At 38.7% G+C, this 16204-nt stretch overlaps 1 protein-coding gene across 1 annotated transcript in view; it reads right to left on the bottom strand.

Moving 5' to 3' along the window:
• Exoc3 (exocyst complex component 3) overlaps positions 1–14005 on the bottom strand; it is a 32649-nt gene extending 18644 nt beyond the window's left edge. The window contains exons 1-2 of the mRNA XM_059276182.1: positions 13901–14005; positions 12106–12296 (exon numbers count right to left, since the gene is read on the bottom strand). Coding sequence (XP_059132165.1) covers positions 12106–12279 — 174 coding nt within the window. The 5' untranslated portion in view covers positions 12280–12296; positions 13901–14005. The remainder of the gene's footprint in view (positions 1–12105; positions 12297–13900) is intronic.
• Between the last annotated feature and the right edge of the window lie 2199 nt (positions 14006–16204).

Genomic DNA, 16204 nt, shown 5'->3' with positions numbered 1-16204 from the left:
GTAATTTAATGGACTCACACAGGAACTTTTTTTTTCAATACTGCCTGGGAACAGAACAATGTTACATTTTAAATGATACTTTACACTTCAATGATACTTAAAAGAATCATGGGAGGAGGAATGTTTCATTCAGGAGAGTACAGTAAAGAATAAATTTTAAAAGTAATAGATTAACAAAGGAGAACAAAGATTCTATCATATCCAACTCAGTAAATCAGCAAAACTCTATCTGGCTAGGGAGAGAGCAAAGACCAAACATTAGTCCAACTGCTCTCAATAACTAAATATAAAATGGCCTTAATTTTCCAATTAAAAGATGCAAACTAGCTGACTGGATTGAGAAAAGAGAATCCAAGTATCTATTATCTACAAGAATCACGCCTTACTGGCAAGGATATGCACAACGAGAATGACAAGATAGAGGTTGATTTACCAAACAAATGAAAGCTGAAAAGGTGGCGTAGCTTTTCTGAAACAGGATAAAGTAGACTTCAAACAAAAATTAGATCACTATTCTGAGATTTGATAAAGTAGTCTTAAAAGCACAATTAGTCAGAAGATATAAATACAGATGCATATTAATTAAGGGAACAATCCACCAAGAAGGTATAACAAGGCCAGTCAGAGAAAAGAGGCCCGCCTGCCCTCGAGAACCCTCCTACACCCTTGGTTCCGAATCCTAACGACCCACCCCACTTACACCCATCCCACACCACCACCCACTGCTATGCTCCCACCTGCACAGGCATATATTAGCTGCTCAGGCACAGGCCACACCATTCAGAAGAACAGATAAGCTAACTCAAGCAGAGATTCACTACCGGACCAGAGACCATGTGGGCTGCCAAACCCCAGATAGGTGGGCCCACCCGCAGAACTACCACTCTCTCAGTGCCCCTGCCTACTACCCCCAATCCCCACTCTCCTTCTCATTACCATGTCTCATCCCCTAACTCAGGCAGAGACTTCCTGCTGAACCAAAGACCAAGCTAGCCACCAGAATTTCAGCCCCCAACTCAGATGGTGATTCCCTGATAGACCAGAGGTCATGCCAGTCATCAGAAATCTATGCCACAAAGACTAGAAGACCAAAGAAAACAGAAACCAAAGAACAAAACACCTATTCAACAAAGACAAACACAGAAATCAGCACCTAGATCTATAATCATCCCAAATCCAGATGCCTAGACAACAATGTAAGAACACAATCAACAACAGCCAGGGCACTATACCACCACCAAAGCCCAGCTGTCCTACGACAGCAAGGCTGGAATATTCCAACACAGTGGAAGCGCAAGAAAACTACCTTAAAACCAACTTTATCAAGATGGTAGAGGAAATGAATACCCTTAATCCCAACACTTGGGAGACAGAGACAGGTGGATCTCTGTGAGTTCAGAGCCAGCCTGGTCTACAAAGTGAGTTCCAGGACACCCAGGGCTGTTAAACAGAGAAACCCTGTCTCAAAAAATAAAAAAATAAACAAAACAACAACAAAAAAGAGGAAATTAATAAATCCCTTAAAGAAATCTATAATGAGTTCTGGTACTCTCTTTTGACGTGCAGGCATACATGTAGGCAGAACACTGTACACATAATAAATAAATACATCTTAAAAAAAAGAAATCCAGGAAAACACAAACAATTGGAAGAAATGAATAAATCAAAACAGGTGAAGGAAATGAATAAAACTGTTCAAGACCTGCAAACAGAAATAGAAGAAATAAAGAAAACGCAAACTGAATGAATTCTGGAAATGGAAAATCTAGATAAGCGAACAGGAACTACAGACACAAGCATCAGCAACAGAATATAAGAGATAGAAGAGATAATCTCAAGCACTGAAGATATGATAGAAGAGATAGATACATTGATCAAAGAAAATGTTAAATCTAAAAAATTCCTGACACAAAACATCCAGGAAATCTAGGACACTATGAAAAGACCAAACCTAAGAATAACAGGAACAGAAGAAGAAGAATCACAGCTCAAAGGCCCAGAAAATATTTTTAACAAAATCACAGAAGAAAATTTTCCTAACCTAAAGAAGGACATGCCTATAAAAGTACAAGAAGCTTACAGAACACCAAATAGATTGTACCAGAAAAGAAAGTTCCTTTGCCACATGATAATCAAAACATTAAACATAAAGAACAAAGAAAGAATATTAAAAGCTGCAAGGGAAAAAGGCCAAGTAACATATAAAGGTAGACCTATTAGAATTACATCTGACTTCTCAATGGAGACTCTAAAAGCTGGAAGGGCCTGGAGAGATGTCTTGGAGACTCTAAGAGACCACAGATGCCTGTCCAGATTACTATACCCACTAAAACTTTCAATCACCATAGATGGAGAAGACAAGACATTGCATGACAAAGTCAAATTTAAACAGTATCTACCCACAAATTCAGCCCTACAGTAGGTACTGGAAGGAAAACTCCAAATCAAGGAAGTTAACTACACCCATGAAAACATGGGAAATAAATAATCTCGCACCAGCAAAACAAAAAGAGGAACACACACACACACACACACACACACACACACACACACACGTACTACTACCACCACCACCAACAACAACAACAACAAAATAACAGGAATTAATAATCATTGGTCATTAATATCTCTCAATATCAATGGACTCAATTCCCCCAATAAAAAGACACAGACTAACAGAATGGATATGAAAACAGGATCCATCCTTTTGCTGTATACAAGAAACACACCTCAACATCAAAGATAGTATTACCTCAGAGTAAAGGGTTGGGAAAAAATTTTCCAAGCAAATGGACCTAAGCAGCAAGCTGGTTTAGCTATTCTAGTATCTAACAAATAGACATCAAATCAAAATTTATCAAAAGAGATGAGGAAGGACATTTCATACTCATCAAAGGAAAAATCCACTAAGATTATGTTTCAATTCTTAACATCTGTACCCCAAATGCAATGGTACCACGTTTGTAAAAGAAACATTACTAAAGCTTAAATCACACATCAAACCTCACACATTATTAGTAGGAGACTTCAATACCCCACTCTCACCAATGGACATGTCATCCAGACAAAAACTTAACAGAGAAATAAGGGAGCTAACAGACATTATGAACTAAATGGACCTAACATATCTACAGAATATTTCACCCAAACACAAAAGAATATACCTTCTTCTCAGCACCTCACAGAACTTTCTCCAAAACTGACCACATATTCTGTCACAAAGCAAGTCTCAACAGATACAAAAAACCTGAAATAACCCCCTATAGCCTATCAGACCACCATAGATTAAAGCTGGATTTCAACAACAACAGAAACCACAGAAAGCTTACAAACTCATAGAAACTGAACAACTCTCTACTGAATGACTACTGGGTCAAGGCAAAAAGAAAGAAAGAAAGACTTCCTAGAATTCAATGAAAATTAATGTACAACATACCCAAACTTATGGGACACAATGAAAATAGTGCTAAGAGGAAAGTTCACAGCACTAAGTGCCTTCATAAAGAAATTGGGAAGATCTCATACTAGCAACTTAACAGCACATCTAAAAGCTCTAGAACAAAAAGAAGCAAACCTACCCAAGAGGAGTAGATGGCAGTAAATAATTAAATTGAGGGCTAAAATCAATAAAATTGAAACAAAGAGAGCAATACAAAGAATCAATGAAACAAAGAGTTGGTTCTTTGAGAAAATCAACAAGATAGACAAACACTTATCCAAACTAACTAAAAGGCAGAGAGAGAATATCCAAATTAACAAAATCATAAATGAAAAGAGGGATATAACAACAGACACTGCGGAAATCCAGAGAATCATTAGGTCAAACTTCAAAACCTGTACTCCACAAAATTAGAAAACCTAAAAGAAATGGACAGATTTCTTGATTGATACCACATACCCAAATGAAATCAAGACCAGAAAAACAATTCAAATAGACCTATAACCCCTAAGGAAATAGAAGGAGTCACTAAAAGTCTCCCAATCAAAAAAGTCCAAGGCAAGATGGTTTCAGTGCAGAATTCTACCAGACTTTCAAAGAAGAGCAAATACCAATACTCCTCAAATTATTCCACACAATAGAAAGAGAAGGAACATGGTCAAACTCTTTCTATGAGGCTACAATTACCCTGATACCCAAACCACACAAAGATTCAACAAAAAAAAGATAATTATAGACCAATTTCCCTCATGAACATTGATGTAAAAAATACTCTCAAAATAAATCCAAGAACACATCAAAAAGATCATCTACCAGAGATGCAGGGATAGTTCAACATACAAAAATCTAACAATGTAATTCATCATATAAACAAACTGAAAGAAAAAAAAACCCCACATCTCATTAGATGCTGGAAAAAGTCTTTGACAAAATCCAACATTCCTTTATGATAAAAGTCTTGAAGAGATCAGGGACACAAGGGACATACCTAAACATAATAAAGGCAATTTACACCAAACCTATAGCCAACATCAAATTAAATGGAGAGAAACTCAAAGCAATTCCTCTAAAATCACAAACAAGACAAGGCTGTCCACTCCCTCCATATCTATTCAATGTAGTATTTGAAGTTCTAGCTAGAGCAATAAGACAACTAAAGAAGATCAAGGGGATATAAATTGGAAAGCAAGAAGTCAAAGTCTTGTTATTTACAGATAGTATGATAGTATACATAAGTGACCCCCAAAATTCTACCAAGGAACTCCTACAGTTGATAAATATCTTCAGTGAAATGGCTAGATACAAGATTAACTAAAAACAAAAAAAAACAAACAAACAAACAAAAAAAACCAACTCTCCTATATACAAATAGCAAACGGGCTGAGAGAGAAATCAGGAAAATAACACCCTTCACAATATCCACAAATGATATAAAATATCTTGGGGTAACCCTAATCAATCAAACTAGACCTGTATGACAATACTTCAAGTCTTTGAAGAAAGAAATTGAAGAAAATCAGAAGATGGAAAGATCACTGATGCTCATAAATTGGCAGGATTAACATAATAAAAATAACCATCTTACCAAAAGCTGTTGTGGAATATTAGTTTAAGACGTGTCAGGTGGTGCACGCTTTTAATCCCAGCACTCAGGAGGCAGAGTCAGGCAGATCTCTGTGAATTTGAGGCCAGCCTGGTCTACAGAGTGAGACCCAGGAAAGGCACAAAGCTACACAGAGAAACACTGTCTCGAAAAACAAAAAAATAATAAATAAATAAATAAATAAATAAATAAATAAATAAATAATAAAAATAAAAAAGATGTGTCACATTTGTGTATGCTGTGGAATATTTGTTTAATGATGCAAGGATATGTTGCATTTGTTTAACTCTGTGAAGCTGTGTTACTTTCCCTAATTAAAGCACCTGATTGGTCTAATAAAGAGCTGAACGGCCAATACCTAGTCAGGAGAGAGATAGACAGGGCTACCAGGCAGAGAGAATAAATAGGAGAAAAAGAGAAGAGGGAGGAGCGAAAAAAGGAGGAGGCCAGGGGCTAGCCACCCAGCCATACAACCAGTCACAAAGTAAGAAGGAAAGAAAGGTATATAGAATAGAAGAAGGTAAATGCTCAGGGGCAAAAGGTAGACAGGATAATTTAAGTGAAGAAAAATTGGCAAGAAATAAGCCAAGCTAAGGCCAGGAATTCATAAGTAAGAATAAGTCTCCATGTATTTATTTGGGAACTGGGTGGTAGGCCCCCAAAGAGTAAATAAAACCAACTACAAAAAGCAATCTACAGATTCAATGCAATCCCCATCAAAATTTCAACACAATCCGTTACAGACCTTGAAAGAATAATTTCTTTCTTTGAAATAATAATTCAATTTCATATGGAAAAACAAAAAACCCAGGATAGCTAAAATGATCCTATACAATAAGAGAACTTCTGGAGTTCCTTGATTTTAAGCTGTATCACCATCCCTTATTTTAAGCTGTCCTGCAGAGCTATAGTAATAAAAACTGTATGGTATTGGCATAAAAAACAGACAGGTTGATCAATGGAATCAAATCGAAGACCTAGACATCAATCCACACACCTATGGACACCTGATCTTTCACAAAGAAGCCAGAAATAAACAACAGAAAAAAATAAAGCATCTTCAACAAATGGTGCTGGTCTGACTGGATGTCTGCATGTAGAAGAATGCAAACAAATCCATATCTATCACCCTGCACAAAACTCAAGTCCAAGTGGATCAAAGACCTCAACATAAAACCAGATACATCGAACCTGATAGAAGAGAAAGTAGGGAATAGCCTTGAATGCACTGAACAGGAGACAACTTCCTGATTAGAACATCAATAGCGCAGGCACTAAGATTGACAATAAATGGGACCTCATAAACTGAAAAGCTTCTATAAAGCCAAGGACATCATCATTAGAACAAAATGGCAGCCTACAGAATGGGAAAGATTTTCACCAAACCCATATCTGACAAAGGGCTGATCTCTTTGAAAGAGTTAGAAGAGCCTTTTCCTTTAAGAATTAAACCCAAATTCTAACATAAATAGATCCAGAAAGAATTGTGAAGAGCAACATTCTACAAGTGTCTTTTTAGGACCCAATTAAAAAATAAAGTCAATGAAATGATTCCTAATGCTGTTCTGCTATACTCATAGACTAGAGCCTGGCACAATCGCCGTCAGTTCATCTAGCAACTGATAGGAGCAGATGCAGAGATCCACAGCCAAACATTAGGTGGAGCGTGGGGAATCCTGCAGAAGAGGGTGAGGAAGGATTGTAGAAGCCAGAGGAGTCAAGGACACAACAAGAAAACAGCCAACAGAATCAACTAACCAGGGCTCCTAGGGGCTCACAGAGACTGGAACAACAGTCCCGGAGCCTATATGGGTCTGACCTAGGTCCTCTGCATATATGCTGTGGTTGTGTAGCTTGATGTTCTTGTGAGACTCCTAACAGTGGGAGCAGGGAATGTCTCTGACTTTTTGCTTGCTTTTGGAACCCTTTCCTCTTGCTGAGTTGCCTTGTCCAGCTTTTATATGAAGATATATGCCTAGTCTTATTGTAACTTGATATGCTATGTTTGGTTGATATCCCTGGGAGGCCTGCTTTTTTCTGAAGGGAAATAGGAGGAGGAGGGGAGCTGTGGGAGAGGAGATGTGGTGGGGAAGGGGCTGGAAGGAGAAGAGGAAAGGGAAACTATGGTCAGGATATAATATATGAAGAAGAATAAAAAAGAAAAAATTTAAAGTGAGGCATAATAACAACATAATTCAAGATAAATGAATAAAAATGAATAAAAAAGATATGAAGATATAACAATTGTAAATATATACACACCAAATATGGGTCTCATAATTTCATAAAATACTACTGGACATAAAGAGGCAGACAGGTCCTAATACTTTAATAATGGTTTAATCAAAAATCCCACTATTATCAATAGATCATCTAGACTAAAAAACAATAAACAAACTTCAGTGTTAAACTATACTACAGATCAAATGGACTTAAGAGGTTTTCTATACACAAGCATGTCTAACCTATTGATACTGCAACATGATATTGTTACCTACAAAGTTTGTGGTCAACAACTGCACAATAGGATTTTTTTTAAATCTCATGTTTTAAGTAAGCTTATAATTTTATGTTGGGCTGCATTCATAACTACTCATTATAACAGTTCAGACACACCTGGTTCTATAGAGTATCCTATCCAACATTTGAATAATAAATATTTTTCTCATTAAGCAATGGAACTTTCTTCAACATAGATCACATTTTAGTCCATACAGTAAGTTTTAACAAAAACAAAAATTTCAAATAATTTCTTTGATCTTATCAGATCACAATGGAATAAAACTAAAAATCAACAGCAAGAGAAACCACAGAAACTATAAAAATAATTGGAAGACTGAAAAAATTCTCTTGAATGATCAGTAGGTCATTAAAAACATCTGGATAGAAATGTAAAAATTCTTAGTAAGTAAAAATGAAGGCACAATTTATCAGAACCTTTAGGATATAGTTAAGGCTATCTTGAGAAAAGCTTTGAAAGATTACCTGAAAAAAATCAGAGATCTCAAACCAATTAGCTAAGGACCTACCTCAAGGTCTTAGAAAAACAAGAAAAATTAAAGAACAGTAGACATCAAAAAATAATAAAGATTAGGACAGAAATTAATGAAATCAAAATTAAAAGGATAATACATAGAGTCAATTATTTAAAGAATTAGTTCTTTGAAAAAAAACAAAAAACAATAAAACAAACAAACAAACAAAACCAAGATGGGAAAAAAAGGCCCAAACTAATAAAACTAGAGATGACAAGGGGGACAATAAACACCAATGAAATCCAGAAGCTCTGAAAGCTTATGTCCCCAAACTGAGTAATCATCAATCATACTCAGCCGTAAACTCAGTGAGCTACAACAATGATTGGCCTGTGAAGACATGTCTACTGGTGCAGTCATTGCACAAACACCATGGAAGTAACCAACTACTTTCTGCTTGGATTTAAACCCAGCTCCACAAGATGAAACCTATACCTGGCATCATTACTGGGCCAAGAACCTATGGTTAAACAGTTCATAGGACTTAGAAGAGAACCTACTATTATTTTGCTAAAGGGACACAGTATTAAATTGATTCCTAATGATTTATCATTTTACAGATAGATCAATGCATCACTCAATCTTCATCTGAGAAGCTTCTATTTTCAGTAGATGGTCTTTAACACAGAAACTCATGACTGGCCAAGGTGCAGAGAATAAGAAACTGCTGAGCTGGGCGGTGGTGGTGCACACCTTTAATCCCAGCACTCGGAAGGCAGAGCCAGACCGATCTCTGTGAGTTTGAGGCCAGCCTGGGCTACAGAGTGAGTTCCAGGAAAGGCGCAAAGCTACACAGAGAAACCCTGTTTCGAAAAACCAATTTAAAAAAAAAAAAGAAAAGAAAAGAAAAAGAGAAAGAAAAAAGAGAATAAGAAACTGTAAAACGCTCAGCCCTAAAGGGAACATATCTACTATACACTGCTCCTTCTTCCCCACAATGTTCAATCAAGGACCATTGTGGAAGAGGTGACAAAAGTATGTAAGAGGCAGAGGGAGTGGATGACCACATGGAAACATCTTTTGGATATAGTAGGGCAGCTGCACATTTGAACTCATAGTGGTTTTGACAGCCTACACAAAACCTGTGCAAGCCCAAACCACACCAAATTCCAGCATAGTGAGGGAAGTTGGGCACACAATCCCACCCCTAGCAGTGGAACAGTTGGCAATTGGTAGCTGCTGGGAAAGGAAGGGTCAGTTTTCTCTAACAGCATTGCTCTTGGTAAGTTGACCACACTCCAGCGGAAGACCACACATCTAAGAATATCTGGGCAGCACAAATTGGTCTTGGAAAGTTGTTGCTTGTTTGTTTTTGTTTTTTTTTTTCTTTTTTCTTTTTCTTTTTTTTTTTTTTTTAGAAAGACACAAAGTTGGTTGGACAGAGAAATGAGGATGGATCTGGGAAGAATTGGAGGTATGAATATTATCAAAACACATTATGTGAAACTCAAAACTTTCAAAGAATTAAGAGATATGTAAAAACAAAACAACAATAATAAAAAGCAATCCTAAAATTGTTACAGAAGCACAAGACTTCAAAACAGTCAAAGCAATTCTAATCAGGAAGAACAAAGTTTGAGGCATTATAATCCTGGATTTCTTTTTTTTTTTTTTTTTTTGGTTTTTCGAGACAGGGTTTCTCTGTAGTTTTGCACCTTTCCTGGAACCCACCTTGTAGACCAGGCTGGCCTCGAATTCACAGAGATCCGCCTGCCTCTGCCTCCCGAGTGCTGGGATTAAAGGCGTGCGCTGGGATTAAAGGCGTGCGCCACCACCGCCCGGCTAATTCTGGATTTCAAATGATACTACAAAGTGAAAGAAATATAAACAGCATGGTGCTGACACAAAAACAGACCCACAAACCAATGGAATAAGCTAATAATGATACAGGAAAGAAAATAAATGCATTATAACTACAACCATTTAGTTTTTGATAAAGGTATCAAAATCACAATTGGAAAAGGCAGTCTCATTACAAACAGTGTGGGGAAAATGCAGTATTTACATGCAGAAGAATAAAACTAGATCCCTACCACTCACCTTGCACAAAAATCAATTCAAAATGGATCAAAGATGTATGTAAAATATAAGACCTGAAACTTTGAAAATGCTAGAGGAAAACAGAGAAACACTGTAAGATATAAGCGTAGGCAAACATACACTAAAAAGAACTCAAACAGGCTCAAGAAGTAATAATTAAGAATTGACAAATAGGACAGCCAGAAATTAAAAAGCTTCTAAACAACAAAGAAAACAATCAAAAAAGTCAAGGGACAGCCTACAGAACAGGAGATTTTTTGCCTTCTCTATATCTAACAGGGGATTAATACCGACCATCCATAAAGAACTCAAAAATTCAACACCAAAAACCCCAAATTATCCATTAACAAACAAATTAAACAGACAGCTCTCAAAAGAAGAAATACAAATGGCAAAAAACAAAAACAAAAACAAACAACAACAACAAAAAGTTCAACATCAGCCTTCAGGAAAATGCAATTAAAACTATACTCAATGTGGATGTGATGACTGACACACAACTGTAAAGTCAGCAGTCAAGGCCCAAAGCAAAAGAACTACTGTGACATTGAGGCCAGTCTAGTCTACATAGGGAGTACAAAGCCAGCCAGAAGTACATGTCCAAAAACATTACACACAAAAAAACAACAAACAAAAATAGCCAAATAAAAGATATAAGTGCACTAATATTCTATCTCATTCTGATCACAATGGCTATTATTTTTTTAAAAAATTGCTGGGAGCTGGAGAGATGATGGCTCAGTGATTAAGAGCACTTCTTGCCCCTGCAGTCCTGGTTTCAGTCCTTGGCACCCACATGGGGGCTCACAACCATTCATAACTCTAGTTCCTGAGGACCCAATGCCCTCTTATGACCTCTGCAGGCATCAGGCAAGCATATGGTACATATACATACTTGCAGAAAAAACACTCATACACATAAAATGAAATAAATGAATCTAAGAAGAAACGTTTTTCTTTTTTAAACTGAAACAAATGATAGCAATGGTAGGGGTGGGGAAGGAACCTTCTTTATACATTGCTGGTTGTTCTATAAACTGGTATAGTCACTGAAATCAGTATGGAGGTATCTTCAAAACATAAAACTACCATACAATCCAGCTGTATCACTCACAGGTATATATCCAAGAGTCTAAGTCACATACCAAAGAGATAACCATGAGCACATCAGTGTTTATTGCTGTACTATTCACAAGAGCCAAGACATGGAACTGTCTTAGATGTCCATAACAGATGAATGGATAAAGTACACAACAGAATTTTATTCAACTGCAAAGAAGGATGAAACTATGTCATTTGCAGGAAAATAGATGACAGAAACTAGAGATCATTTTACATTAAATAAGTCAGATTCAGAAAGACAAATATTGCATGTTTTCTTTCAGAAGTGCAGAAACTAGATATAAGTACACACACAAAGATAAACACACCATGAAATTTAAAGGAGATTAGGAGGTGTGAAGAAAGAGTCTGAAGCAGCAGTTTTCAACCTTCCTAACGCTTCAACCCTTTAATACAGTTCCTCATGTTGAGGTGACCCCAAACCACAAAATTATTTTTGTTGCTACTTCATAACTGTAACATTGCTACTGTCATGAATCGTAATGTAAATATCTGTGTTTTGCAATGGTCTTAGTTAACCCCTGTGAAAGGGTCATTCAACCCCCAAAGGGGTTGTGACCCCCAGTTTGAGAACTGTTGGTCTAAATGAAAGGAACTAGAGAAAACAGTGAGAAAGAAGAAAGACAAAAATATCATGTTTTCTCTCATATACATAATCTAGATTTAAATATATATACACATAATATATATTATATTGTGTTGACTAACTTTCATGTTAACTTGACACAAGATGGAGTCATCTGAGAGGAGGGAACCTCAACTGAGACAAATATCTCCATAAAATAGGGGGCTGTAGGCAAGCAGGATAGGGAAGAGCAGAAACCTAAGACAAATGACTCTGTCCCGTGATTTCTATGTTGCCCTACCTTTAGCCTAGCCTCCACAGAAGCCTTCTTCCGAGCCTCTCTTCTGCGATACTGCTCCACTTTGTCCAGCTGGTCTGGGCGCTGAAGCATCCCAGCTACCCTTTGGACTGCTGTTGCAACAGCCTCCAGGTCTGTCTCCTTCATGGTCAAAAAGCAGGCAGAGTCTTTGCACATATCATACCACAGGTACACTATGGACACAAAGGAGAGGGTATGTTAAAAAGCGTGAAGTGGTGGTACCAAACTGACCATGCAAAGGTCATGTGATCACAGTGCAACTAAAGGAGAATTTCTATGACATTTAAATCAATACACAGAAATAAAGGCTGAACTTGGGTCCTAAACTTAACAAAACCACAAATCTTTGGAATTCAAGTGCTGGGAAGATTTTACCTTAACAGAGAGAAGCAGGGATATCTCACAGGCATGAGAGAGGCACACACACAGGATACTTATACAGGGACTTAAGACTATGTCAAAGGCATCTCTATCACAATTATTCGTCCTATAAAAGACCAACTTTTCATTTCTGGAGCTGTCACCCCATTGCTGGCCATGCCCATTGAGTAGTCACTGGAAGACAACGACTATTACATACACCTCAGCAGCCCAGTGGGCAACATGAGTCCTATGACTCCCCCTTAGCACTGCTCTGGGTACCCAAGATTCCATTTCTTACTTTTTAACACCTTTAAAATAAAGTTAAGACAGCAAAAGGTACATACTCTCCTTACTCAAGTAGTTTGTTCCCCTAAGCACTGATGTTCAGCTAGTAGGTCAATCAGCCTTCAATCTGAGATCCAATCCTACCCTAGTCATGGATCAACACAGGCTATGTGCTGAGTATCTAGCAAATGAGGGAAATTAATAACATTGTTTCCTTTGATTTCAGCTACTCAATATTCACAGATGTGATTTTAAAAAAAACAAAACCCTCCTCCTGGAGCTTTTCACTCTCCATTCCCATGTAGTCTCAGAAAACCACTAAAATCCATTGTAGATTTTCAGTCATGTAACTTCTCCCTGTGTATCTCTTTGCATTTCTCATTCAAGTGGAACAGCATTGCAAATACTATCTTCATCTTCTGATTATAAAATTATATATACTCAAATAGAAAATCTGAGCAGGCAATAGACATAGGATTCTAGAGGCAACCACTTCTAACAAGACTATTTTAATTGTTTCTTCTCTATTTCTTTAAAAGTTGAGGTTCCATTGTAAACATAATTGCAATTGCAGGTTTTGCTTCTTGCTTTGACATGTTATTCTCAGCATTCCCAACGACATTAAAGCCTATATTCTACTTTAAATAATTTTATTTACAGGGCTAGGTGTTAAACTCAACATCCAACCACTCCTGCTGGCACAGTGTTACCCACTCAAGCTGACAGGTGAAAGGCAGTCCAGTGGCAGTGGTACAGGATGCTTAGGGAAAGCTGACAAAACCTTTGCAAGAAAGAATACACTTATAACCCTGAACACAGAGAATCAGACGGTAAGAAATTACACGGGATCTCCATCAAACCTGGTTCCAATGGCAGCCTGAGAACGGTCAGATTTGGGGTCACAGGGGCAAAAGGGAACTAACTCAAGGGTTGAAACAGCTCCGCCCAAGGGGGGACGCTCATCGAGGACAGACCCAAACCCGCCCAGGGCGCCTCACCAAAGGCCGCCAGAATCGTCGGACAGTGGGGCCCCCGCCGAAGTACAAACCCGCGAAGGGACCCACTGTGCCAGCCCAGAGCCCCGCCCACAGCTCAACGACCCGAGGCCGTCAGAACTGAGGTTCCTCACCGTCCGCGAAGTTGCTTCCACCTCCCGGAGCCCGACCGGAAGTGTGCAGCGAGGTCACTTCCGTTTCCGAGGTTGGGTCGGAAGGACGGGACCAGGGTAGCTTTGAAGGCTGTTGCTGTGCGGGCAGTTCTTCAGGAGTCTCCTTGGAGGCATGTCCTGCCCCTTGTGACAGACTCAAAATGACCAGGGATTGCGGATCCTGGCCTGGCTCAGCCTTCTGACGTTTGGCCCTTTCCCGGCCCTCTCTACTGATGTAGCACCTGCTGTACCCATCCCTTTTCTCTGGATTCACCTCTCACGTCTGCCCTTGCTGGGTTCCTCTCCTTAGCCACCTCGGTCTCTCCACACCTCTCTATCTCTTTACTGTGTCATGTGTTCAAAGTTGCACTACTTACACTTCGTATATTTGTTTTTTCTTGCTGACCTTGCCTTCACTTGTCCTCCAGAGGTTTCTGACAGCTGGTAGATTCAGGCGTTCAAAACGATGGAGGCACAGAGAGTAGAGTGCTGCGGAGTTAACATAGCCCATAGCAGCTACAAAGAAAGCAAAAACACAGCTGGTGGAATTCCTCCAGCTGAAGGAAGCAAGGAAGCATCAGGTTGCTTTGGTAACTAGGAACAGCCAGAAACTTTTTACGAGTTTCCCTACCTCTGCAGCCACAGAGACTTTCATGGGAAAGTCTGAACTGGTATGAACTTTTAGTAAATTTTGGCGGGTTTAAGTTCTTCCACTAACGCATCAGGTCTGACAACTATGCCCTGACAGGTCTTATTTTTTCACCTTTTCTGCATACATTCTTATTGAGTAGCACACCTACCCATAGCACCACTACAAAGTCTGGATCTCCTAAACCAATGGATGTCAGGGCAGATCTTCAGTAAAGGAAGGACCAATGTGGGTAACCTGTCATAACTACAATGCTAATGATATGATGAAGTCAGTCTTTTGAAGATGCAGACCCTCCTTTAGTGCATAAGTTGAGATTGGGAAAGTGCTCTGGCCTCTTAGTTTATGATATATCAGGAAGAACTTCAGCTTCATGGATGTTTAATGCAAAGTCAGAAGGCACAGCTACCAAGACAAAGCTGTAGTTTTTCTTGGCTACCTTATATCTAACTCCTAATCCACTGCTGCCTATTATGTGGTGGAGAGTTTAGTCATGGTGCTCCCTAACAAATTCAATTAACTAGCCTAATTAGAAGCGAACTGTTTCAGTAAAGGATTCAACTCCTGTTTCCTTACAACTAAAAAAAAAAATTAAGAATCTTTCTTGATTTCTGTTTTTGGCCAGCCACACAGTGACAGAGCTCAGGAAACACTTGGGGTCACTGGATGAATGTACTAAGCATACTTTCTAATGTAGAGGTGGATTCATAGGCAAGCATAGGAGTAACCAGGGCCAAGGTAGGGAAAGAAACAATGAAGCGGTGACTGAAGGTCTGCTTCCCTGAAGCAGGAAGATGAGTGCCCCAAACGCACTTTACACCCACCCAGAGCAAGGGAGGAGGCACAGATTCCAAGTAGGTGGAGAGCAGATGGAGATTCCTTCTGGAAACCCAGATAATCAGTTCAGAGATTCCTTGGTGAAAGAGTGGGGATTGCTAGAAGGCTGCATAGCTGCGTAGGGCAGGCTGCTAAAGACACTTCACTTGGAACAAATTCCTCCTTCTCAGCCTGAAGAGTAGTACTGAGGCTCAGTCACTGGCAAAGAAAATCCAGAGGGGTTCTTCGGGCCCCCTCAGTCTCAACAGAAACAATTTCTGATATGGCCAAGATCTGTTCGTGTTCTCAGAGAACAGAGCTTTTACTTAGTTGCAGATTAGGTGTTATCAAATATGCAACAAGGATATAGAATTATAACTTCCAGACAAATAGAAAGGAGAAAAGGAAGAGAGAGTACAGAGTATCCCAGCAAGCAGAGAAAGTGGGGAAAGGGAGGCTTGATCATACATAATTGAAAACAGAATGGAAAGTAGAAATGTGCTCAAATGAGCACAAATAGATAGATTAAACATGGTGAAACTGTAATAAGAGAAAATTTAAAACATAAGAAAACAAAAGGGTTAGTAGTGGAGGAAGTTTCTCACAATGGCCAGTTAAGCCTGAGAAAATGTGTGGGTGGTGACATCAGCATCAAATTGCCTAGGTTTTGTCAAAAGCCACAGACAGAGACTGTTGTGAACATACAAAATGCATAAGATGTAAAGAAAAAGGGTTAAAATGTGGTAACTATTGTAGGATAAAAATATCTCTGGATGAAAAGATCCCTCTGCCATGACTTCCTCACTCTTCACAGGCAGTGT

This window comes from Peromyscus eremicus, chromosome 11 (assembly GCF_949786415.1).
Source record: "Peromyscus eremicus chromosome 11, PerEre_H2_v1, whole genome shotgun sequence".
In the NCBI taxonomy this organism is placed as follows: domain Eukaryota; kingdom Metazoa; phylum Chordata; class Mammalia; order Rodentia; family Cricetidae; genus Peromyscus; species Peromyscus eremicus.
Note: the sequence above shows the minus strand (reverse complement) of the source record. Positions and strands in the feature narration are given on the sequence as shown.